The sequence below is a fragment of the Narcine bancroftii genome, chromosome 4 (assembly GCF_036971445.1).
Source record: "Narcine bancroftii isolate sNarBan1 chromosome 4, sNarBan1.hap1, whole genome shotgun sequence".
In the NCBI taxonomy this organism is placed as follows: Eukaryota; Metazoa; Chordata; class Chondrichthyes; order Torpediniformes; family Narcinidae; genus Narcine; species Narcine bancroftii.
The window spans coordinates 297,691,216-297,718,700 of NC_091472.1; the positions used below are offsets into that span (position 1 = coordinate 297,691,216).

General features: G+C 41.9%; 2 protein-coding genes across 5 annotated transcripts in view; one reads left to right on the forward strand and one right to left on the reverse strand.

The window, feature by feature from the left end:
* LOC138762132 (kalirin-like) overlaps positions 1-27,485 on the forward strand; it is an 873,682-nt gene that overhangs the window by 21,734 nt on the left and 824,463 nt on the right. For 2 of the 3 annotated variants that reach the window (XM_069935559.1, XM_069935558.1), the window contains exon 2: positions 18,957-19,059. The exons of the other annotated variant lie outside the window; for it this stretch is intronic. The gene's annotated coding sequence lies outside the window, so the exon portion shown is untranslated. The remainder of the gene's footprint in view (positions 1-18,956; positions 19,060-27,485) is intronic. 3 annotated transcript variants of the gene reach the window in all.
* LOC138762140 (ropporin-1-like) overlaps positions 18,247-27,485 on the reverse strand; it is a 94,176-nt gene continuing 84,937 nt past the window's right edge. For both annotated transcript variants that reach the window (XM_069935602.1, XM_069935603.1), the window contains exons 5-6: positions 25,115-25,284; positions 18,247-18,458 (exon numbers count right to left, since the gene is read on the reverse strand). In XM_069935602.1, coding sequence (XP_069791703.1) covers positions 18,410-18,458; positions 25,115-25,284 — 219 coding nt within the window. In that variant the 3' untranslated portion in view covers positions 18,247-18,409. The remainder of the gene's footprint in view (positions 18,459-25,114; positions 25,285-27,485) is intronic.

Genomic DNA, 27,485 nt, shown 5'->3' on the forward strand with positions numbered 1-27,485 from the left:
TAATACAATGGGAGTGAAGCAAGAGATTAAAAAAAAGCAAACATGCAGTGTAGCAAAGGCAATTAAAATGCAAATGCAGGAGCATACAGACAGGCGATGGCTTGCAGGAGATCTGGGGTGCCCCACTGAAGGGTTATGAATAGTCCATCTCTGGCGATCACAGTGGTGGTTTCCAGGGAGTGGGGGATAAAACTGAAGAAGAAAAGTTAGTGGTGGGCCGCCTCCAGTGTTGGAACACCGGAGAGGAATTTTGCAGACAGGAGCCCATGTTGGAGGGTTTTTACTCCCTCTTGTACAGCTTCCTGGTGTGGTAGCAAGTGATGTCAGTTTCGCCCAGGAATGCAACCCACTGAGTGTTCCCCGGTCCCCAAGCAATTACTTCCCCTTTCCTAGGCAGATTATGTGGCTGCTGTACCCATCCCCTACCAGACTCCTCAGGCTTGGGAGGATCAATCTCATCTAATTTCGGCAGTGTGGCCTGATGTCTGGAGAGGGGAGAGCTCCTCTGCACTGTCAGATGTTCATTGAGCTGGTAAACCACCTCCTGCAATACCCTGAGCCATCACTTAGCAAATTGTCAGGTGTCAGTGTGCCAATTTTACTTTTGAGGAGACCATCCACTCAATGAGGCCTGAGGCTTTTGGATGATGGGGGATTTGTAGCAGCCACGCAATGCCGGCCTCTGTGGCTCAGTTTTGAGTCTTTGCCCCAGTAAAATGTGTGCCCTGTTCGGATTGTACCTTCCATGGTGTTCCATAGATGGGGGAGAGGTATTTCAGTCCACGGATTGTGCTGTCCTGGTTTGCCTGTTCGCAGGGCACCGCAACCTGGACCTCAGAGTGACATCAGAACCTAAGTGGCCGCTTTTGTGGTGGTCCCAGGTGTCCAGAGCGTCAGAGTCCACGATTTTACTGGAGGCGGAGGCTGTGCAAATTTGGGTGGCCCTGTCAGCCTTGTGGACGGCTTCCACTGTGTGCTCATTTGTGCGGGCGTCCTTGTGGTAGACAGTGATGGTGCATTAGCCGGCCTGCTCGCAGATGAACTGCCAATGTTGCTGCCCCCAAAGTAGGCGATTGTGAATTTCCCAACCAATTTTGTGCCACTGGGGCATCCAGACTGCATTCCCATTGGCCACAGCCCAGGAGTCGGTGTAAATATGTGCTCGGCTGGTGCTGGATCTGATGGCTAAGGTGACGATGGCCAATTCGGTGAGCTGGCTGGAACCCCTCCCCCCCCCCGGCCTTCCAGAAATACGGTCTTACCTGTCGCTGGCTGTAGGGCTGCTGCTCATCAGAATTGGCTGCCATTTTTCCAGGGGCATCAGTGAACCAGGCGTGTTGTCATTCCTGGTCTGAAAGGAAGGCGAAGGGCTGACCCCAACCTACTAGAGAAGGGGTAACTGGGGCGGTGTTTCCTGGCTAGTAGGGAGGGACATCACCTGCTCATGTAGTCTGCTAGCTCTTCCTGGCTCAGGTTGTGCCCATTCAACAGCCTGCTTTGCTGTGTCAAAAGCAAGTTGCTGTTCCAGCCCCAGTGGAAGGTGGCTTTCTTCCTGGACACTGCATACAGTGAGCACAGCACCATAGTAAGATGGGCCATGTGCTGGCACCAGTAGCCCAGAAGGCCAACAAAACTTGTGTTTCAGTCTTGTTGATGGGTACTACAGTGCTGAGAATTTTATTTTTTGTACTCTCTGGGATGTCTCTCTCTGCCCTGAGTGCCATTGGATACCCCGGAAAAGGATAGACTGACTGGGATTCTGGACCTTTTCCTGGTTGATGGCCCAGCCCTAGTCAGAGAGGCCCAAAATGAGGGAGTCGAGGGCCTGTCCCACCATCTCAGTGGATCCCTGCATAAAGACATTATTGATATATTGGGACATAGTGATGTCGGGAGGTTGATGTTTTGAAAGTCACAGGCTATGAGGCCATAACGGAGGGTGGGACTGTGGATGTACATCTGGGGTAGGCGGCAAAAGGTGTATTGCCTGCCACTCCAACTGAAGGCAAACTGGTCCTGGGAGTCAAGACTTGGGGGAATGGAGAAGGCGACATTGGTGAGTTCAAGGACGGTGTACCGGGGCTGTTTGTCCTTGCCCATGATGTCCTCCACCAGAGTGACCATGTCAGGAATGGTACAGGTGAGGCAACCTTGTTTAATTTGCAGTAGTTGGTCAACTGCCATGTGCAGTTTTCCGAACGGCCCAGACTGGGCTGTTGACGGGGGTGTCTGCAGGTCTTATTAGCCCTTCATGGAGGTGAGCATTGATCATCTGTACGATCTCAACGCTGCCTCCTGGTATCCGGTACTGTGGGGGTGTGGACTGGTGAGGGGGGGGGTGAAATAATGAGGGGACTCTGCCTGGCTGACCTGACCACAAGGTCACCTGGTCAAGGCCAAAGGTAAATTTACCATTACTAGTTTTTAGTGACTGGACCCTGAGCATTCATGCCGAGAATGCACTCCTGATAGGCTGACGCCAAAACCAGGATGGGGCGGGGAGTGTCATTTCTGATGGGGGAGGCGGATGGTGACCTATCTGGCAGAGAGGGTGGAACAACCCAGTCCCTCTGTCTTAACCTTGGGTCCCCTCCACCCCATGGGATTCCTGGAGACAATTGTGTGTTCAGTGCCAGTGTCCATTAGTGCTATCAAATGCAGGGTGTTCCCTTTTTCCCAGTGAAGTCACCGGAATGAATGGCCTTGTGTCGCTGGGTGGATCCACCAAGGTCCCTAACCTCCATTCTTTAGGGTCAGCACTGCATTGTGCCATCCAATGGGGGGAGGGAGGGGGGCTAGCATGGCATGGTGGTTCTATTGCTCTTCCCCATCTGGAGGGTTGGGGTGGGCATTTTGGGTGCAGGAGGGGCATTGGGTTGGTTGGTGGGGTGCACTGTGGATGACAGCAGTCTTTTTCCCCATAGTGTTCATACCACATGGCCAACAGAGAGGGGGTAGATGTTCCATGTAAGACAGAGTACAACCGCCTGCAGCAGGGCACAGAACAGTTCCTTCCTGATATTGCTGACCGGTTGTCTTACAGGCTTGGTTTCCCGAGCTTCACCCTTCCTAGGGTCCCCAGGTCAGGTCTCCACGCGGCAGACCAGTGCAGGGGTTCCCTTGGCAAGCACTCCATGCTCCAGGTGCCCCAAACCCTCTAACAAAACAATAGCTTCACGGATGATTCTGCCAGTTGTTCCCATCAGGGACAAGACCATCCCATTGAGATCCGGGTAAACGGTAGAGACCAGTGGCCAGCCAGGGCAGGGGATACTAGGGCATCCTTGGGTGAGCTGCTGTCAGGAATCCTGTGGTACAGGCTGGTTACAAAGTCCAATTCTTGGATCGCTCCCGTGCCCTCGCAGACAGTGTACCACTGTGATTGGGATGATAGGTCCCACTCCAACGATGTGGGGAACCTGGGTCATATTGCCGCCACAATGCAGTTAAAGAGTCTACTTCTTTCTACCATACCCTGTGGGAATACTCGCAGGGAGTTGATCACCACATGCAACGTGGGCAGACTCCCCAGAGTGCTGGCCTCTAGAAGGGAGAGGTGGACTTGGGAGCCCCCTTGTCCCATAGCCAGGCAGCCAAATACTCGCCCGCTCACTGGCAAAACCGTCTGCCAGCACAGCCAACTTCTTAAGAGTACTCCCTCTCGATGACCTCGCACCAGCCCTGCGCCCTGATCGGGACTCTCCCATTGGGGGAAGCCGGTAAGGTGTACTCGTGGTGTGTCTGTGATTGCGTGGTCACCGGCTGGGTTTGGATGGTGTCTGGGACTTGGGGAGAGGGACGCACATACTCGGACTCAGTCTCCACAGGGTCACCATTCAAATGTCCCTGTCCCCAGTCCATGGGTCGACCTCCTCACCGTGCATCACCAAGGCTCTGACTTTGACTGGGTTGATCTGCCATCCAGACTGGCGGGCTGCCTGGAGCTTTTGCACCATGATCAGCTCACAGGAGGCTTTGGTACAGTTAGCCTCCATGCGATCAGCTCGGGCAATGGTGTTTTTCAGCGCATCTTATGTGGCTTTGCGACCAGGGACTCCATCCACTCAGCATTCTGCACGGCTACAATGCAGGAATCAGCTGGTTAGCTTAAGAGGTTGCTACTCCTATACCTGTGACCACACTGCAAAGAGAAAATGAAACTGAGGTGCTGCCGTTTTATAACCTGCCCTGCTCAGCAGGGGCGATGAGGTTGCGTGCTCTGGCTGGTGGGCTCACACCTGATTGGCAGGCTGGGGTGTGCATATTGATGGACAGCTGGATGTGGCTTCAGCCATAACAGGAAATGGTTACTGTCTATGTAACACTCTATCCCTTCAGAAGTCACATTAATTTAAATCCTCTGACCCATTCCCTTGCTGATGTCTGTCTATGGTCTCATGCAATTAGACTGAGACCATCCGCTAATTGGAGGAACAATACCTCATCTTAGTAGGCAGGGATGAGTAGCCATGGGAGTCATGGAGGGAGCAGTCACTGTGGAAGGCGGACAGGGGAATATGCGTCTGGTGGTGGGATCATGACAGAAATATGTTGGATGTGGAAGCTCGCAGGGTGGTAAGTGAGGACAACAGAAATCCTATCCTTGTGTCTCAGGGCAGAGGGGGCCAGAGCAGATATGTGGGAAATGGAAGGGAACATTTTTTAATTCAAAATTTTAATTTTTAAAAAATTTTTAGACATGTAGCATGGAAACATGCCTGGTACGTTTTGAACAGTGGGAGGAAACCTATGCAGATACGGTGAGAATATACAAACTCCTTACAGACAGAGTGGGATTCGAACCCATGTCTCAATCACTGGTGCTGTCACAGCGTTGCACTAACCTCTCTGCTAACTCTGCTGCCCTGATGCAGGTGAGGGCTGAGTTGATGGATTTTTTTAAAAGGAGGATATCTCAGCTGATTTGGAATAGAAGACCACATCCTGGGAGCGGATGCAACAGAGACAGGAATTAAGTGAAAGGAATAGACTCCTAACAGGGTGTGAAGAGGGGTAGTCGAGGTAATTGTGTGGGTTTGTGAAAATTATCTGTGTTAAGTTTGTCTCCCAGGATGGAGACGGAGAGATTAAGAAAGGAGAGAGTGTTGCCAGAGATTCACCAAGTGAATGTGAAGTTGGGGTGGAAGTTGGCAGCAAAGTGGATAAAGATGATGAGCTCATTGTGGGTGCATGAGGCAGCACCAATGTAGTCGTAAATGTAGTGGAGGAAGAGATGAGGAACCTTGTCTGTGTAAGCTTGCAGCATGGAAGCTCCACAAAGCCAACAAAAAAGCAGGTATAACAGGGCCCTTGCGGGCTACCCCTTTGACTTTGTGAAAGTAGGACGAGACAAAGGAGTTGTTATTCAGAGTGAGAACAATTTTGCTAGGAGGAGGGTGCCTGGTGTTGAGAAAGAAACAAGGGGCTTTAACACCTTTCATATCGTGAATTGAGATGTATAGAGATTGGACATCTATTGTAAAAATGAGGCAGTTGAGTTCAGGGAATTGGAAATTGTTGAAGTGATGGAGGGCATGTGAGGTTTTGTGGATGTAGATAGGGAAGAACTGGACTGGGGATACAAAATGCAAGTGAGGGAAGATGATACCAGTTGGATGTGGCAGAAAGATGTGTAACCAGTGGGTCTATGAGATCATTGGGTTTGTGGATCTTGGGGAGGAGGTTAACCGGGAAGTGCAGGTTTGGGAAATAGTTATGTTGTGGGTAATGATGTAAATAATGAGCTGTGGGTGGAAAATGACCAGAAGAGATAAGGTTAGAGATGGTACACGAGATGGTGGCTTGATGTTCTTTGGTGGGGTCATGTTGAAGCGGTAAGAGGAAGTGTTTGAAAGCTGTGTGGCTTTGGCAAGGTAGAAGTCAGTGCACCAGATCACAACAGCATCGCCCTTGTCTGTGGGTTTGATAATAAGGTTGGGATTGGTGCCGAGAGAGTGGAGGTCAGGGTGTTCTGAAGGGCTGAGATTAGAATAAGTGAGGGAGTGTTGAAGTTGAGATGGTTAACGTCTTGGCACAGTTGGAAATAAAAAAAGATCCAGACCCAGGCAGATGGCCAGGACTAGGTGTCTAATAGGAGGAGGAGGAAGAGGCTTAAGGCTGGAGATTGGGTCGAGATGGATGTGGTGAATCATGATGGAAGGGCAGAGATGACAGAAGATGCTGTTGGCAAACTCCTGGTAGCTTTTGCATTGAAAAATTATTAACTCCTCGTTTCCGTTTGACCAAAAGCTCAGCCACTGTGTCTCTAATGGCAAATTCTATAGTATTTACCTGATAAATATACACCTGAATTATTTCCTTTCCCACCACCTTGAAGGTTGCAGCGTATGTATCAAATTAACTACAATTACCAAATCAATGAATAACACATTTTGTTTCCTTTGCAATTCCCAACAACACCATTAGGTGGAAACAGATTTTTAAATCTTGTGAGTCTGCCGGTTTTCAGTTCCACGAAAACACATCGTGTTGTTGTAGCATGAAAGTTACCTTGCTTTTAGCTTCCGTGAATCTGCAATCCAAGATGTCAGGAAATAGCTGGAGATCAGTTGTGTATACTCTGCTAATTAATTCAATAACGAGTCCAGGCACAGAGTTGAGATGCCTGGATGCCTCTTGCTTTTGCTCCCCCGCCCGTCCTTTATGCTCGGGATGGCTGACTTATTTTCAATTAAATAGGGAACTGACCTGACCTTTAGAAGAGGCGAGTGGTTTATCACTTTTTTCATTTATCCACTTTATCACGCCACATAAATAAGCTTTTAGACCCTTAAATTTTACTTTAATTTTTAAAATCTCTCGAATGTTCAGAATTAGTTCGAAGGCATTTAATACCAAGAACCTGTTACCTGTCCATTGGGATGTCCAGGGATGCGGTCTCCAGAGCCATTGCTTAATCGTTGCATGGAGACTATTCTGCCTCCCACGACAATCCATTATAGTCAGACCCACAAGATTGCAAATAATGTGGGGCATGACGTAATTGGTTTGAAACGGTTTTCTTTGGAATTTCCCTTATATTAAATTAATTTAAGTTACAACCTCTAGTATTTGGTGTTCTCTTTCCTATTGCTGGTAGACTGACTTCCTCCATGGAAAATAATTAACAAGATTCCCATTTTCCTATCATCACGAATGTCATTCCTTTTTATCATAATAAAACCACATTTGTTGATTGGAGTCTCCATTTACAGACTTTGATATAAAGGAAGCTATACAGGAGATGCCAAATGGGAAGTTCTCCAGGAGACAATGGATTTACTGTCGAGTTTTATAAGGTGTTTTATGAAGATTTGTCTCCTACATTTATGGATGTGCTTCAACAAATAACAGAAGAACGATCACTACCAGAATCTTGTTCAAGTGCAATAATTACAGTAATACCAAAGAAAGACAGAGATCCGTTGAATGTGGCCTCATATCAGCCAATTTCTTTATTAAATGTAGATTATAAAATTATAGCTAAAATATTGGTGAATAGATTTGCCAAATATTTACCTTAGTACATGCTGATCAGGCAGGTTTTATTAAGAACAGGTATGCTTCTAATAATATTCTTAGGATGATTACATTGATCAATGCATCGAGACAACAACCCAACCAATGGTTGTTGCACTTGACGGGGAAAAAGCATTTGACCGAGTTGAATGGAATTTTGTTTAAAGTGTTAGAAAAATTTAATTTTGAGCTGTTTTTTACTGGTTGGGTTAAGGCATTATATAAAAATCCAGTTGCTAGGGTGGTGATGAATGGCCAAACTTCTTCATCATTCAAGCTGGCACGATCAACATGTCAAGGCTGTCCATTGTCACCAGCCTTATTTGCATTGGTCATAGAACCGTTAGCTCAAGCAATCAGACTAAATGATAATATTAAAGGGATAAGAATTGCAGATGGGGGTGTGGCAAGATGGCGTAGAAGAAAGATGTGTATTCCACCTTTCCCCAGCTGGATCACTAAATACCTGGTTTTTAAAAAGCATAAAAGTGGTTAAAAATAATATTTACAGTTGTTTAAATAACAGTGATTTATGATAGCATCTAATGTGAAAAAATGTAAACTTCAACTTCAGAAAAAAATTACCATATAAAAGTGCAGAAGAATTGAGGCCTACCTGCATAATTGAATCCACAGAGTCGTCACTGGGAGTCTCCAAGCTTCAGAGGATTCCAGCCCGTTCGAGTTTGACTCTGGCACCGATCATGCCTCTACAAGATGGCGCCAACACATTGGTGAGCTCGGCCATTGCCAAACCCTGTTCACGTGAAGTCATGTGCGTGGGCGGCACGGCCGACAAGGGGACCCGCGACCTCGCTGGGTAGTGTAGTGTCGGAGGATGCTCCTGCGCATCCAACGGCTTTGCCTGGCCTGCGTGGGGCATCCCGGGTCTGAGAATTGCTGGAAAAAGTATGGGTTGTGGGGGAGCCCGAACGCTGGCATCCTGAAGAGGTTGGGGTGCCTGCGTCGTTTGTCCAGACCCGCAGCCGTTCAGCCAAAGGACCTACTATGACTGAGGAAGAAGAGGAACTTACCTTATTGGAATTTGTCCAGGAGGAGGAGCTTGCAGTTAAAGGAGGTGGATCTCAAAAAGTGGAAATGGAATCTGGAATGGATTCAGTGTTTACTGTTTTGGAGGGGATTGCTTGTCAAATGCATAATATGTCAAAACAAATATCAACTCAAGTGAATCAAGGATTTATGGAGATGAAAATAAAAATGAATACCTTGTGTGATGAAATGTCAACTGTAAAACAGGAAATGACTGTAGCTAAAAGTGATATTAATAGATGTATAAAATCAGTTGATACTGTGCAAGATAATTTTAATAAAATTGAAACAGCCTTTTCTGAGTGTCAAAATCAGGTAGAAAGTAATAAAGAAAAAATGGAAAAAGTGGAAGGTTCTTTTGTAGATTGGGGGATTCAAAAAAGAGATTTAATGAAGCAGATTGATTCTTTGGAAAATCAGAGTCAAAGGAATAATGTGAAAATAGTTGGTCTTCCAGAGGATATTGAAGGTGCTGACCCTATAAAAAATTTTAAGCACTGGATCCCAGAAGTGCTGGATAAAGAGCTTTTTCCTGAAGGTTTGGAACTGGATAGGACTCACAATGCTCTGAGAATAAAACCACTTCCAGGACAAACACCGTGAGCAATCTTGGTTCGTTGTTTAAAATATCAAGATAGAGAAATGATTTTACATATGGCAGTACAGAACACATGGCAGAATCGATCTCCATTAATGGTTCAAAATAACAGAGTGTTCTTTTATGCTGATTTGAGCCAAGAGGTTATTCGAAGACGGCGAGAATTTAATAGGGGAAAAGATGTTTTGTGGTGGAAAGGCGACAAGTTTGCATTTCATTATCCTGCAATTTTGAAGGTTTTCTATGGAAATTTTCAAGCTCAATTTTTTGAGAATGTACATGATACTTTGGTTTTTGCTAATTCTTTGCCAGAATTGCAAATGAGGGTAAATGGAAATTGAAACGGACATGGGAATGGAAAGTATGGAAAGAATGGAAAGAAAGAAGAGTTGACACAAAGTCTTCTTGATGTTGAAGATCCAGAGCATTCATTGGGCTTGGAATCATTGGGTTGAATATATGGACTATATTCTAATGTGTTTGATTAAATAATAAATATATACCTGGCTGGGGCAGGGGGTGGGGGGGGGTGGTGGATGACACTGAAAACTTTGATTGTCATCTGCTGCTAGTGGGTTGACCACACCCAGATTTTTACGGTATTACTACCTTTGGGTGTTTTTTTTTTGTATTTTTCTGGTTTTTATGTGGTGGGGGGGGCGGGCGGGGGGGACACGACAGTGCGGGGGCATCAGCTCTCGCTGCAGGGTGGCATCTCGGTGGATCAGCGGCCCCGTCACCGTGAGTCGCGGGTCGGCCTGCGGCAGGGAGGGGGAGTGGGCAATGGTCCTGGCGAGGTCAGGCCCGAGGCCTCCGGTTCTGGGCACTGGGAAGTGGCCTTGGCTTCCCCTGACACCGGCCAGGCCCCAAAACCAGAGTCCACGGTGAGACCCTGCAACGTAAACAGAGGAGGTGGGGGCGATTAGCGGGCTGACGCCAATGCATTCTGAGATTTGTTGTATTACTGTGCATACGCTATACTGGTGCGGCGGCCAGCGGGCCACCTCTAATACATTTTTGAAATGATCTTGCAGGCCAAATATAATTATATCGCGGGCCAAATTTGGCCCGTGGGCCAGAGTTTGACATGTGTGCTTTATTGGATAGAAATCCAAAAAGTATAAGGAAATCAAAGATTGCATCACAAATTAATGCGTTAATGGAATATTTAAATTTGGTGGCTATTTTGAAAAAAGTTAATCCAACAGAGAAAGATTTTTCTTTTTATTCTTCACATGATTTGTTTTCTAGAATTGATTTATTTTTGGTATCAGCACATTTACAAGGTGGAGTATTAAGAGCTGAATATGTTATATCAGATCATTTATTATTACTTTTACTTGTGAAAGTTCTGAGGTAGTACATTCGTCGTCTAATGCAATGTTACTGAAAAAAACAGAGTTCGTTACTTTTGTTAAAGAACATATCTCTTTATTTTTGACCGAGAATGTTAAGTCTGTGGATAGTCATTTTGTAATATGGGATTCCTTAAAAGCTTATTTGAGGGGGAAGATTATTAGTTATTCTACGAAAGTTAAGAAACAATACATGGCAGAAAGTTTAGAGTTAGAAAATAAGATTGCTGAGTCAGAGAAAGATTTTCAGAAAGATGTAACAGAAGATAAAAAAAAGTCACATTAGCAAGGATGAAATTATGTTATACTTTACAAACTTATCAGTTTGAGCGCTTAATTAATCAATCTAAACAAAGTTATTATGAGTTGGGGGAAAGAGCTCATAAGGTACTTGCTTGGCAATTGAAAGCTGAACAGACATCTCAGATTATTAATGCTGTTAAGAAGAAATCAAAAGTTACTTATAAACCTCAGGAAATTAATGACCAGTTTTATTTAAAATTATATACTTCTGAGGGGAAACAAGATAATGGTTCTACTGACTTTTACTTATCTAAATTAAAGTTACCGGTATTAGATGGAAATGAGGTTTAGGAATTGGAATCTTCATTTATGGATTTTGAAATTAAGGAAGCTATTCAGGAAATGGCTAGTGATAAGTCCCCAGGGGATGATGGATTCCCTGTGGAATTTTATAAATTTTTTTTATGATGATCTCTCTAATGTATTTGGAGAAGTGTTGAATCAAGTTACTGAAGATCAGAAGTTACCAGAATCATGTTCAAGTGCTTTAATAACTGTCATTCCAAAAAACAATAGAGATCCATTAAATGTGTCTTCATAGAGATCTATTTCTTTATTAAATGTAGATTATAAAATTATACTGAAAGTATTAGCTAATAGACTTGCCAAATATTTACCTAAATTGGTACATATTAATCAAACAGGTTTTATTAAGAATAGAAATGCATCAGATAATATATTTCGATTAATTACTTTGGTCAACGCATATCGAAAGCAACCTAACCATCCTATGGTGGTTGCATTAGATACAGAAAAGGCTTTAGATAGGGTTGAGTGGGATTTTTTTAATTTAAAGTGTTAAAGAAATTTAAATTCGGCTCTTCTTTTATTGGTTAGGTTAAGGCTTTATATACAAACCCAATTGCTAGGGTGATGACAAATGGACAGATTTCTTTACCATTTAAATTGACTCATTCAACTCAACAGGACTGCCCGTTGTCACCAGCCTTATTTGCATTGGTTATTGAACCATTTGCTCAGCTATTAGACAAAATGAAGAAATTAGAGGGATGACAGTTAAGAATGAAGAATATAAAATTAACTTATTTGCGGACGATGTGTTGGTATATTTGACGGAACCGAAATGGTCGTTGAAACAATTGCAAGAGTGTTTGCTGAAATCTGGAGAACTATCGGGATATAAAGTTAAATGGGATAAAAGTGAAATTTTACCAGTTGGAGTGGGAGATTATTCTGAATTTAAAACAATTACAAAATTAAGGTGGACAAGTAAAATTAAATATTTAGGTGTGTTTATGGATATGAATTATCAATCATTAAGTCAATTAAATTATGTACCTATATTAAGATGGATTAAAGCAGATTTGATTAAGTGAAAAGATCTTCCATTAACTTTGATTGGTCGGGTTAATTGTATTAAAATGAATATTTTTCCTCTAATCCAATATTTATTTCAGTCACTACCTTGTTTACTTTCTAAGGGCTTTTTTCAAGATTTGAATAAAGCAGTGCGAGAGTATTTATGGAAAGGTAAATTAGCTTGATTGGCATTGCATAGACTTACATGGAAGTATACATTGGGCGGACTACAATTACCACATTTTCAAAACTATTATGAAGCGGCCCATTTGAAGTTTAGTAGTAGATTGATGGATTTAGATCAGCCTCCCAGCTGGGCTAAAGTGGAAATGGTGTGTATATCTAGGGTTGAAATACATGAATTTATATTTTGTTGGAATTTGATTTTGTCACATCAATATGATATGCCGATATTGAAACATTTATTAAAGATCTGGATTTTTAAAGAAAACAAGGTATTAAGGTCAAAAGATAAATTATCAATTTTAACTCCATTGTATAACAATCAGCTTATTCCTTTTTCAATGTTTAATAATCATTTAAAGATTTGGGATTCTAAATGTATAAAGACAATACAAGATTGTTTTCTAGAGGAGCAATTTCTTTCTTTTAATCAATTGAGAGAAAGATTTTATATACCTGTAAATTTTTTGTTTGCGTATTATCAACTTAGAGCTTTGATAAAAGATAATTATGGAAGAGAGATGATTTTACCTACTTTGTCGAGATTTGAATCTTTGATTTCCTCTATACAGAAAAAGGGTTATATTTCAGTTATGTATAATTTGTTACAAGACACATCTCCATCGGGCACACAAAACTCAAAACGGTCAACCAGTTTACCTATCTCGGCTGCACCATTTCATCAGATGCAAGGATCGACAATTAGATAGACAACAGACTCGCCAAGGCAAATAGCGCCTTTGGAAGACTACACAAAAGAGTCTGGAAAAACAACCAACTGAAAAACCTCACAAAGATAAGCGTATACAGAGCCGTTGTCATACCCACACTCCTGTTCGGCTCCGAATCATGGGTCCTCTACCGGCATCACCTACGGCTCCTAGAACGCTTCCACCAGCGTTGTCTCCGCTCCATCCTCAACATCCATTGGAGTGCTTTCATCCCTAACGTCGAAGTACTCAAGATGGCAGAGGTCGACAGCATCGAGTCCACGCTGCTGAAGATCCAGCTGCGCTGGATGGGTCACGTCTCCAGAATGGAGGACCATCGCCTTCCCAAGATCGTGTTATATGGCGAGCTCTCCACTGGCCACCGTGACAGAGGTGCACCAAAGAAAAGGTACAAGGACTGCCTAAAGAAATCTCTTGGTGCCTGCCACATTGACCACCGCCAGTGGGCTGATATCGCCTCAAACCGTGCATCTTGGCACCTCACAGTTTGGCGGGCAGCAACTTCCTTTGAAGAAGACCGCAGAGCCCACCTCACTGACAAAAGGCAAAGGAGGAAAAACCCAACACCCAACCCCAACCAACCAATTTTCCCCTGCAGCCGCTGCAACCGTGTCTGCCTGTCCCGCATCGGACTTGTCAGCCACAAACGAGCCTGCAGCTGACGTGGACTTTTACCCCCTCCATAAATCTTCGTCCGCGAAGCCAAGCCAAAGAAAAAGTATGGATAAGACAGATTGGGAGAAATCTAAATTAAATGGGGGAGTGATTTAGTATTTATTTTTCCCGAAGATTATTGGGCGAATATGTGTCAGGATAATGTAATTAAATTGACTAATGTAAGATATGGAATGGTCAATTATAATTTTTTACATCAATTATATTTGACCCTGGAAAAGTTTAAAAAAAATATGGGTTTAGTAATTTGGATTCTTGTTTTAGATGTGGCTCATGTATTGGAACTTTTCTACATGTTGTTTGGAATTGTGTTAAAATTCAATCATTTTGGCAAGGAATTAAAGTAGTTTTGGAGAAATTATATAATTTTATATTACCGTTAGATCCAACATTTTTTTTGTTGGCAAATTTGTATTCATTAAGGGGAATGGGATTGGATAAAATTCAAATTGCTTTTGAACATTTGGTGTTATCAGTAGCGCGCAAATGTGTTGCTAGTACTTGGAAAGATAATACTGAGATTAATATATTACATTGGCATAATGAATTAAAAGCATGTATTGTTATGAAAAAAATTACTTATAATTTACATGATAATTGTTCTTCTTTTGTTACTAAGTGGTCTCCGTATTTGAAATATATGTATTTAGATATACTTTGAAATGTTATTAACATTTATAATATTTTCTTTTTAAATATGTAATATATATATTTTTTGCTCCCATTAAGGGAATTGGCTGTAGAGTTGGAGGGTTGGATGGGTGTTAATGCAAAATTTTATTTGATTATTTCTATAATGTATATTATGTTTTTGTTATCTTTTAAATAAAATTTGTAAAAAACAATGCCCCTTTCCCCGTGTGCTGTCCCTGTCTGCTGGCTGCGCAGCAAGGCCAGTGCCATTTTGGGGTTGCTGGCCTTTAAGCTGCACTTGCTATTCACCTGCCAGTTCGCTTCTTCGGGCCAGTGCAGCTGGATGGACTGCTGGTCTTTTGTTGCACTTGCCGCTTGGAGAGCTTAAAGGCATCTAAACCCAGCGATGAGCGAACAGGCAGCAGTCAACTCAGTCACTCTCAAGCTGCCGACCACCTGGGTGAATCATCCATGTGTGTGGTTTGATCAGGCTGTGACACAGTTCCAGATCAGGTAGATCACAGCAGTACTACCACGTGGTGAGAGCCCTGGACCAGGTCACAGCAGATCAGATGGCCAACTTCATCCAGGAGCCTCCATCGGAAGGCGCATACACCGCCTGATAGGACTTGTTGATCGAGACCTTTAGGCGTGAGACGGGCGCATCTGCTGTACTTGGATGGGCTAGGGTACAGGCCGCTATCAGCCCTCGTGAATGAGATGCTGGCTCTTCTGGGCAAACACGAGTCCTGCATCATCCTGGAACAACTGACCAAGGACATCCAGCTGCTCCTGGCTGACGGAGATTTCAGTGACTCCCGGAAAATTGCAGCACAAGCGGACAATCTGTGGAAACAGAAGAGTGCTTGGCATCTGATGGGCTCATCACTAAACTCCACAGCTGGACCTGGTGTGCCTGGTCGAGACACCAGCACCATGCCGAAGAAGCAGTCCACCAAAGGGTGTAGAGACTTTGCCTCCAGGCACCAAAGACAATAACAAGGACAATACCGCCAGTTCTTGTGGGGGGATCATGTGGCAGCCCACTGCAGCAGCGAGTGCATCCAAAGGTCAGCGGCCCACACAGTGGCACTGGCCCCAACAAGCAAATCGGTGGGGTGAACAGCAAGGGCAGTTTAAAAGCCAGTGACCCCAAAATGGCGCTGGTCTTGCTGCGCGGCCAACGGACCAGGACAGTGCATGCAGAAGAAGGGCATTGTTATGCAGGAAAGTACCCGCATGCAGGAAATCTGCTTTTGTTATGCATGTTATGACGTCAGCCAAGGGGGGACATGGCAGGAACAGTGCAAGTATAAAAGTCGTACCTGAAACCTAATAGAACTCAGAGCTTAACCTGACTACACTACGTATGTGTGTCTTCTTTCAAGTACAGTGCGGTTACAACATCTTCTTTACCACTGTATGTACAGTACTTACATGGCCACTTTCAAAAAGCTATTGATTTGAACCCCCAAGATCCCTTTGCACATTAATGCTTTTAAAAATCCTACCTTCAACAATATACATTTAAAAGGTCATCATAGTGTACTGAAGGGCCTGTACTGTAGTGTCATGTCATGTTCGATGTTCAAAAATCTGCAGATGCTGGGGTTGATTGCAATACACACAGGGCTGAAGTATCTCAGCAGATCATGGAAAGTAAAAGGCAATCAACATTTTGAGCCAGAATGGAGAGGGGAAGGAAAGGGGAGAGGAGGGCCTCCTCACCCAACATATTGTTCTCCACAATTTCCGTTACCTACAATGGGATCTTACCACCAGACACATATTCCTCTACCCTCTCCATTTTCTACAGGGATCGCTCCCTCACCAACTTCTTTAACCACTCATCTGTTCCCATCAATCTTTTGGATGCCTACCCCTGCAACTACAAGAAGCACTTACACCTCTTCGCTCATCACTATTTGGACCCCAAATAGTCCTTCCAAGTGAAGCAACACTTACTTGTGAATCTATAGAGGGCATTTACTGTGCTCCTGATGTGTTCTTCTCAACATCATGGAGACGGGCAGAGACTGGTAAATCATCTCATTGAGCACCTTTGTTTTGTCTGCTCTCCCAGTGGGCAACCGCTTTCATTCCACACATCATTGCCATGCTGACATGTTTGGCATGGTCACATGCACTTTCAAATCTTGGCAGTGTCCAACCAGACGGCATTAATATTGACCTCTAATTTCTGTTAACCCCCCTCCCTATATTTCTCAATTTCCCTACCCCTCTGTCTCCTTTCTTCCATCTCCCTTCCTTCTATCAGAAAGCTACCCTTGGTCCCCTGCCCTCTCCCCTGATCATTTCTCAGCTTCTTTCACTTCTCCCTTGCCACCTGTATCCACCTATTACCTCTTACCTGTTAGATTGTGTGCCTTCTAATTCCCTTGCTCCCTCTCCTCCTGCCTCCCCTCACCTTTTATTCAGTTTTCTGTTTTTCCAGATTCCTGACAAAGGGCTCAGGCCTGAAACGTTGATTCCATTTTACTTCCTGTAGCGTGAATAAAAGCTCTCACAACCGGAAGGAAAACATAGACTTTTATTAGCTTATAACTGAGGTTAGGTTCTTACAGTGGTCTTCAGAAGAGATCAGGGTTTTGGCAGGAAACTAGGGTTAAATATTTCTTCAGCAAAACACTGAAGTGGCTGAATGGAAGGAATCATTTTGTGTCCAATGAGCAACAAATCTCTCTCTGAAAATGACAAGAACTTTCCTGAGCAGTAACGATTTACCTTTCAAGCATCAAAGCCTGGTGAAATTCATAAATGTTAAATTCTGTGCACAGTAGAAGAATTGCCTGATACCGGCAAACTTGGAGGAGTGAGAAGTGAATCAAAGAACTTTTCTGAACTTACACACATGTGCTCTTAAAATTGGAAGGGGGTTATGTCAATAGTAATAAGTTAGAGTTTGATCCTGTTTTCATGTTTAAAGATAATTAAAAGCAACTTTTGTTTAAGTAATCATTTGTCTTGGTGAATATCTATTGGTGCTTGGTTTTGGGGTCCTCTGGGGCCCATCACAATGTTAAAATTATTATTAATTTATATTTCAGTCAATGGGAAAACCAAATTGTGAGTTATTTTAGATGAATATTAATAATTTGTCTGTTATTCAAATGTTGAATTACAAATATCCAGATAATTTTGAAATTATATAAAATAACTTCAATACAATTTAAAGAAAACAGATATGCTGGAAAAAAAATGATTCCTTTTCATTCTTCTCCAGCCTTTCTCATGTATGGGGCTATTGTACAACTAGCCCCATAAGGGATATAATGAGAGGGCAAATGGTTCACAGCATGAAGGCTGCTCATGATGCTCAATATGGCAGTGGTTCTCACAGTGAGCTAGGTTCTGGCCTCTGATCCCATGATTCAGAGCAGCTGCTGAGTATACATTGAAGAGGTGAAGTGGCAGAAAGCTGCAGTCCTCTCAGGACTTTCTTATGACTGCTTACTTTCATGACCCCTAAGAAGAAACCCGAATGGAGCAATAGTTTGTAGTAAAGAAAATCATTGATAGGAGTCAACTCATTATCTTAAGTAATGGGTGATAGAGTTAGAGATGGCCTTTTGATTCTGGTAGTGAAGCTGACAGTGTGCTGGAGCCTCTGGCCCTAATAATTGAGCATTGGATCTCTGCATATTTTTTTTAAGGGAGAGAATGAAGGTTACTCTTTGATTCTGTTGGTCTGTTTAAGTCCAAACTGACCTACGTTGTTTTAAAAAAAAACTAATGCAAGAATATTGAAGAAGCCAGGTTAGTTTTAAAAATGCAGATTTTTGAAATGGTATAATTTTGTTCCAAAAATCATAAATGCCTTTACCTCTGTTGCAAACTCATAGACGCAGGCCCCAGTAAATACGTTACCTCACTAAATTAAGATGTTTATTGTTGCATGTAAAATTAAGCAGCACAAGTAAAAACACTTATCGAGAAGTGTTGCTTCTAAAGGTGGCATCAATTCCTTCTATTTAGTAACCTTCAAATTTTTGAAGTCCCTTGGTGATTAATTGCTTGTACTTTCAGCAGTTGGTGAAATCACTCACTTTGACAAGTCCATCATTTTCAGCACTAGATGCAGCAAAAATAAGGACAATATGACATTAAACACTACTCCATAATACGTTTTTCAAGAAATATTGTAAACACAGGTTTTGGTTTCTTCAGGGTTTTCCCTTTGATGATTGACATTGAAATTTAAGTTTAGACATGATTATAAATAACATGAATTTCATTTATTCGTGTATAAACAAGGAATAGTTTAAATAAGCATAGCGGTTTAACAAAATAATTTGAGTCTAACAATAATCTAAATGGCATGTCAGTGCACTGAGAATGAAAATGAAGTGGATCACTGTGGTTTATTTTGTAAGGAAAGGTACATGTTGTGTATAAATAGCTCCAACAGGAAAATCTACCACTACATTAGGACTCAATCTTTTGCAGTTTCAGAAGAGATGTGCTTTAATTTTACCATAAGAAACAGATAGGTTAATGTTTGTGCAATGTAAAAAAAAAAATAACAATTTCACTCACAATCCCAATCTGTGCCCAATTTGTTCTTTTCAGTGCAGATAGTGGATAGTTAATCAAAACAGTGCCAAGAGGTGAAATAACAAGAACCATGGCCTTAATCTGTGCCAGAAACTCTAGAAATTAGGTTCGGAGAAAGGTAAGTGTTGGCTATGAAGGGTAAGAATTCTTCCACCCAGTTAACCTTGCTGTCTGGTATGATCCACCTCTCCACTCACCCATCAGCCATCATCATTTGAACAAACTACCTATCCTGCATCAAAATTCCCAGCAGTTCCACTGCAGTCTGCAGACACCCAAAGTCATTGGTGCCTTCTGCAGAGGAATTTCCAGGCAACAAGAAACCAAATTTACTAATCAAGCTTATCTCGTGCATCAAATGTGTAATATTTACACTCTACCTATTTAATATGGCCATAATCACTGATTTCTTATCATTATTTAAAAATAGCTAACATTATATTGCCGCATAAGTAATGAAATCAATGAGAGCAACTTTGTACACTTAATAATACATGCAAAAGGCTTGTTTACAGGTTCATCAGGACCTTTTGTCATTTTCATGGCATAATGACAGACAATTTTACTGTGAGAATCAAGGCCAATAAGAACATAAGAACAACGAAATAGGAAAAGGAATAGGCTATCTAGTGCGCCAAGCCTACTCCACCATTTAATAAGATCATGGCAGATCTTGGTTTCATCTACCCTCTTTTTCCCCCATAATTCTTTATCACCCTAGTATAGGCAAACTCCGCTGCTTTCTTGTGCAGAGAATTCCATAGAGTAGGTCCTCATTTTCCTGCCTCTATCTTGTCTGCCCCTTTCATAATTTTATGTTTATACAAGATGCCATCTCATTTTTCTTGATTCCAGTGTGTATCATTTCAGACAATGCAATCTCCCTCCATAGGCTAACCGCCTCATCTCTGGAATGAACCTGATGAATGCCCTCTGCCCTACTTCCAAAGCCAGTACCTCCTTTCTCAAGTGAGGATAGCATAACAGCACACAGCACTCCAAGTGTGGCCTCAGTACTTTGTGTAGAGGCAGCACCACTTCCCTGCTCTTAAATTCTTCTGGCATTGAAGGATTTACCATCTTGATTTCCTGTTGCAACTGAAAATAAGCCTTCCCAGTCCCTCTGCACAACAACATACTGCAACCTTTTTACATTTGAATAATAATCTGATCTATTTTTCCCCCAAAGATCCTTGCCGACTCACTTATTCAATCTATATCTTTCTGCAAATTCTCTACATCCTCTATATAATTTCCTTTTTCATCCAATTTAGTGCCATTGGCAAAACTCGTTCCCCACTTCCAAATCATTAACATCCTCACTCCTGTGGCACTTTGCTCATCACTTTTTGCCAACCAGAGAAAAGCCATTCATTCCAACTCTCTGCCTTCTATTGGTTAACTGACCCTTTATGCATGCTAAAACATTACCCCTCAACCCCATGCACCTTATCAAATGCTTTCTGGAAATCTAAGTACACAACATACATCTGTTCCCACTGATCCACTTCACTCATTATTATCCCTAAAGAATCCCAGTTGTAATGATTATAATATTTTGGGGAATTTGGTAAGATTTAGAGTAGGTTACATACACACATTTTAAAACAGATCTTATTTGAAAGACTGAAGAAATATTGAAGATCTCTAGAGAATGTTAAGCACCTTTCACAAGTAGGTTTTAATTGAATAAAATGAATGACCATTGTTATGAACTGGTGCCAGGATAGTTACAAGTGCCTTTCTGCGGGGTGCTTACAGGAAGGTCACTCTGGGTTTTATTTATACTTAAGAAAACAACTTGAGCAGAAGGAAGAACTCCTGTTGTTTGCTGGAGAAGGTGGAGGTTTTGCAAGTCTCATGAGTCACATGGGGCTTTCCGGAAGCCAGTTGGAGAGAGAGAGAGAGAGAAAGTTAAGAAGCTCTCTCAGTCAGTGTGTGTGTGGGACACTGAACAGTGCAATCCAGGAAGAACTGATGAAAAATTCTAAAGCAGTGGATGGCTGGAAGTGCTATCTGACTGATGTTTCTCTTGGAATAAGAGGAACAGAGTGGAGCTTTCTGGTGGCCAAGAGGAAGAGGTTACCAACTAGAAAACCCTGATGGGGCAAGTTTCACCAGCAAGACCTTGAGGTGACTAATGGTGGTACCTCAGTTGTGGAAATCCTGGAACAACACATCTCTCTGCAAACCCTACAAGAACCTTCCTGAGCGGTAAGCATTTACCTTTCAAGCACCAAAGCCTGGTGAACTTTATACCTGTTAAATTTTGTGCACAGTATAAGAATTGCCTGCATCCAAAGAACTTGGAAGAAGGAGAAGTGAGATTGAACTGTGAACCAAAGAACTTTTCTTAAATTTACACACACATTACATACATGTGTGCTTAGAATTAGAAGGGGGTTAATTTGGGTTAGTTAAGTAGAGAGTTAAGTTAAAGTTTGATTCTATTTTCATGTTTAAAGTTGATTAAAATAACTTTTGTTTTAAAAACCACTTGGTGAATGTCTATTGCTGCTAGATTTTGGGGTCCTTTGGGCTCGTAACACAGTACAATTGTCAAGCATGACCTGCCCTTCCTGAGTCTATGCTGCATCTTCCTGATGGAACATTCTCTATTTAGATATCTCACTACTTCTTCCTTAATGACAGCTTCAAGCATTTCCCTGACTGACATTCAGAAACTGTAACTTTATGCACTTTTTGCTTATATCCTTTTTCAACTTCTGGAAATAGATGAGTTTGAATATAATGATGAGTCTATTCCCACTTTGTTGCTAGTGGGTTAGTGTAAAACCTACCCTCTATTAATATTTAATGATCTGATAGAAAGCCCTTTACTAATAGTTCTTGATGTTGAAAATACTATGGATTTATTTTCACTATTGAAACCAAATGTTTTATTGGCTGATGTAATATTCATGATTAATGAATCTGAAATCAGGCTCAGTTACACTTGGGTGGATCTTCCTAGATGTGGTTCATTACCCTGAGATAGTAGTCCTGACACATCACACTGTCCTGTACCAGATACAGAGAGCTGGTCTCATTTCAGTAGGCGATTACATCTTCCCGTGTATTGACTGAAACACTCACAGTCCATCCCCATCAACTTCGGCTGGGAAGAGTTTACTAAATGTGTCCTAGAAAGCTTTTTCAAAATGCCCAACTAAAGAAAACACCACACTGGACCTTCTCAGCAGGGCAATTGTGAGCATCAGTAATAGAACATTTTGTGTCCAGTCACCATAACTCATTAGTTTTAAAATAGGAAAAGAAAGGACTGATCCACAAGTTAAAGTCCTAAATTGGGGCAAGGCTAATTTTAATGGTACAAGTCCAGACCTTCAAGGGTTGATTGGGACATGCTGGACATATGGCAAGTGGTAGGATTTTAAAAGAAAGTGAAAGTTTAGGGACAGCATGTTTCTTTTTGATTGAAGGGCAAGACTGACCAGATAAGAAATCTCTGGGTGTTCAGAAATATTGAGGCTCTGGTCAAGAAAAAGAGGGTAATCTGCCAGTTATAAACAGTTGAAACCAAATTATTCACTTGAGGGAAATAAGGCAGGTCAAAAGGGGTTATGAGAGGGCTCTGGTAGATAAGAATAAGGACCACACTGAGCAATTCTACAAATATTTTAAAGGTTAAAAAAAAGCTAGGAGAGAATAGGCTCCTTAAAGATCAATAAGGTCATCAATGTGTGGAACCACTGGAGATGGGGGAAGGTTTTAAACGAATATTTCTCATCTGTATTTAACGTGGGTAAAAATCATGGGGAAGGATACTCAGGGAAGTAAATAGAGATATCATTAAATCCATGTTGCAGAGTAGGATGTCCTGGAGGTCTTAAAATCATTGAAGGTAGATAAATCCCTAGCGCCTGGTTGTATATCTTGGGACATTATGGGAAGCTACAGAAAAAATTGCAGGAACCCTGGTAGAGATATTTGCATCATCTTTAGTCATGGGTGAGATTCCAGAGAACTAGAGAGTTGCTAATATTTTGCCTATTTTTAAAGAAGGCTGCAAGAACAAGCCAGAAAACTACAGACTGGTGATCTTATTATCAGTCAATGGTAAGATAATGGAGAGAATTCTGAGAGAGAATCTGCATGCATTTGAAAGACAAAGATGATTAGGGACTGTCAGCATGTCTTTGTGTGTGGGAAATCATACCTCGTGAATTTGATTGAATTTTTTTAAGATGTTTTTGTGGGCGCTTTACATGGACTTTTGTGATACCTTTCACAAGTTTCACTTTATAGCCAGGTCGAGAGGGTCAGAGGGATGAGCTGGTCAATTGGATGCAGAATTGGCCTTGGGGGTGGAGATAGAGAGTGGTAAGTGAGGTTTTTTTTTATACAGATTGTCTGTGCAAGTAGCGTGCTGCTGGAATCATTACTGCATCTACTTTTGTTTGCCTTCTGTATTGACAAATTGGATGTCAGTGTAGGTGACATGTTTGTGTGTTTTCAGATGACATCAAAATTAGTAGCATAATGGACAGTGAAAATGGTTATCTAAGATTACAACAGGATCTCAATGATCTGGTAAAGTGGGCCAACAAATAGCAGATGAAATTTAACTTGGACAAGTATGAGGTGTTCTACTTCAGAAGGTTAAACCAGGGCTGGATTTGCACAGTGAATGGCAGGGCTTTGGAGAGTGCTGCAGATCAGAGAGATTTGGGGGGTGGGGGTACAGGCACATAGTTCCATGAAACTGCAAACACAGGTAGACAGTGGTTAAGAAGATATTCTTGCCTTCATCAGTCAGGGCATTGAGTACAGGAACTATGACATTTTAGGACATTGGGAGTATTGTGCACATTTCTTATCACCCAGCTATAGGAATGATATAATTAAGCTGGAAGTGGTGAACAAAAGGATCACGAGAATGTTACTGGGACTGGTAGGCTTGAGAAGAGGCTGGATGGTCTGAGACTTCTCTCCTGAGAACACAGGAGGCTGAGGGGTGATTTATAGAGACTTATAAAATGAGGGGCACAGATAATTTGAATACTCAGATTATTTTTCAAGATAGAGGAATCTAAAATTAGAAGGCATAGATTTAACGTGAGAGGAGAATGTAATAAGTTTTGGACTAACTTGATGGTTTTTTTTAAAAGCAAGTAACGGGGATTTTGATACCTCGAAACCCTGTATTATTTTTATTGGGAGATTTATCTGTTATATCTTCAGATTCAAATATTAGCTGGCCTCAGAAAGAATTTTTAAAAATTGCATTAGCAGTTGCTAGAAAATATATCGTGGTTTCATGGAAATTAGAAACTAATTTAATGCTGGAACACTGGCATAATGAAATTTGAAGTTGTATTCCTCTAGAACGAATTACTTATAATTTGAGAAATAGGTTTAAAGATTTTTTGAAAATTTGGTCTCCATACACGCAAATAACAGGCCAATCTGTTTTGTGATTCCTTTATTCACTCTCCAACCTCATTTTGATGATAAAATACTGTTATTTTAATATCTTTGTTTTTATCAGTATTATATTTTTTGAAATAAGTATCAAATAGTGAAATAATCTTTTGGACTCTTTTGTAATATGATATCTAATAATTGGTAATAATGTAGTAGTATGGCATGGAGAATCCTAGTTGACTATGCAATATTTATAAATATTCCTATTGCTAACTATTAGAAATTATATTTCTATATAATTCCTGGTAACATATATATTAGTAGAAGAGTATTTCTTCTCCATTTTTTCTTTTCTCTTGGATATTTTCTTTAGTAGGAAGGAGGGAATAAAACTATTAAAAATTGTCTTCCATGAGAAAAAAATGGATTGTTTATCAAATGCTTTGTAATTGATTTATAATATGTATTAATAAATAAAATTTTTGAAAAAGGTGAGAGGAGAATGTTTTGAAAGAAAACTCAGGGACACCTTTTTATATTGAGGATGCTGGATATATGGAACAAGATGCAAGTGGACATGGAAGAGGTAGAGACAACTAATGCTGAAAAGACATTTGGGCTTGTACATGTAGGGGAAAGCTTTGGAGGGCAATTTGAGCCAAAGGGCCTATTTTCATGCTGTGGAACTCGATGAGAAAGCTTAGTGGTGAAAAGATTAAGAACCATTCTCTTGCGTAGCCATCTGAATCCACACTATGTTTAAATAGATTATCAAATCTACTTACACCTGTCGTTCAATGTTGTTCAGCATCTTTTCAATCTGTGATCGATGAATTTCACCATCTATCATTGCAAGATAACTGTAGAGGAATCTAAATGTTGTGTAGGGGATTCGACCACCATCTTCCCTCGAACTTAAAATCTCAAATGCATACTTCATGGCATTTGTAATGTTCTGTGGGAGGGAAAAAAAATCAAAATTTTTACAATTTGTCAACATCCTTTATTGTTAAGGGATGGAACTTCCTGGCCACCATCAAGTTGAAGGTCAGAAACATGGCATGAGGCCGGGTCCAAACCAGACTGAACCATGGGGACAGACTTCTCCAACCTGCCAAACTACTGGGTGAATGTTCAGTCATTGGGAAATAAAATTGATGATCTGAGGGAAAGGCTGCTTTAAATTTAAATTAGACATACAGCATGGTTACAACCCCTTTCAGCCCATGAGCCCATGCTGCCAAATACACCCAATTAACTTATGACTGCGGTACTTTTTGAATGGTGGGAGGAAACCGCTGCAGGGGAGAATGTACAAACTCCTTATGGACAGCACTGGATTTGAACACGGGTCACTGGTGCAGTAACAGCATTGCACTAACCACTATGCTAACCATGCTGTCCAGAGCTCTGGTTTAGCAGAGACAGGTGAGACAAATCTCAGTTGTTTGGTGCACCAAGACGTGGCTAACAGAGAACATGCCAGAGACCACAATCTAACCAGAGGGTTTCACCATTCACAGACTGGATTGGATCTCGGATTCCAGCAAAGAGAGATGGGCCGGTGTATTCTTTTTAGTTAATACAGCTGGTGCATGGACGTTGATGTAGTGTAGTAGTGATAAATGATAGTTTGGCTATCGACTATAATGCCTTGCAGGATGACATAGATTGCTTATCGATTGTAATGGCTGGCATGTTGCACAGAATTACGAGGGAGTCGTGTTGTACAGAATCACGAGTGGGAGTAAGAGACAGTAATGGTGGAATAAAGACTGAACATATTTGAACTCCACCTCAGAGTATTGACTTTATTTGAACTCAGGATTTGACATTGGCGACGAGGATGAACTGAAATTCTTGTTATTGTGCTGTACAGAAGAAAATATGGCATTTGCAGGAATGGAAGCCACAGGAATTAAAGGTTTCTCTCCATTTGACCCCACTGAATGGCTTGGTATGTGGAGTTTGATTCATATGCTGACAGCTTGGGATTGTTTGTCGACGGGGCAACACCAGCAGAGCTCACATGGAGGAGGGCTCTACCTTGTATACTGCTGGAGCTGCAGTGCGGGAGATTTTCAAGACACTGGCCAACACAGGGAACAAAGCTGATTATAATAGGGCTGTTGATGCCTTGAAAAAGTATTTTGTTGTAGAAACAAATGCCACATTCTAACGCCATGTCTTTCGACAGATCAAACAGAGGGACATGGAAACCATTGTTCATTAGGTCACACGACTCAGGAAGGTGTCCGAAGGTTGCAATTATGGAGCAGATTTGGAAAACCAGATTCGAGATCAGGTGGTACAAAGTTGTACTTCAAACGACTTGAGACACAAGTTGTTGGAGAAAAGTGCAACACTCACACTAGCAGAAACATTGACAACACCAGCATCATTTGAAGCAGTAGAAACTCAGTTTCACACTATGAAATTGGATGGTTCCCCCAGCTGGATGTGATGGTGCAATTTCTGGTCAAGTTCATAAGATATTTACCGCAGCAGGCAAAAGACAGGAATGTGGTAAACACACGCATTATTCAGAACGTCCTGAATGCTACTGATATGGCAATATCGTACATTTTGGCAAGGATTTGTGCTGTCCAGCCAAGAGTCAAGTCTGCAGGAGCTGTGGTAAAAAGAGTCATTTTGCTAAGAACTGCAGAGCCCCACCCCAGGCAAGTGGTGAACCTGGACATACAAGTAATTGTGGAGGAAGAAGGGGGATGAGAAGTGGACATAGGCCAAGGGGCGAACAAAATGTACATCATGTTGAAAAGGGTCCATGTGAATGTGAACGTAGAGGTGATGACAATCATGAAAAACAAACTGAAATAAGATATGTTTTTGCCATTAACAATAAACATGCAAATGCAAAGGTGCCAATAGTGATTGGAGGTGTGAAGGTTGACATCATGGTGGACAGTGGGAGTGATACTAATATCATAGACAGAGTATTGTGGGAGGAACTGAAAAAGGAAAAGATAAAATGTACAACCAGAAGATGTGAGAAAAAATTGTTTCCATACACCTCATTGAAGCCACTCAAACAACTGGATGCTTTACAGCAGAGGTGCAGGTAGATGCCCAGGGTAATCTTACATCACTTACCACGATGGCAGAGTTTGTTGTCATAGAGGAATGAGGAGAACC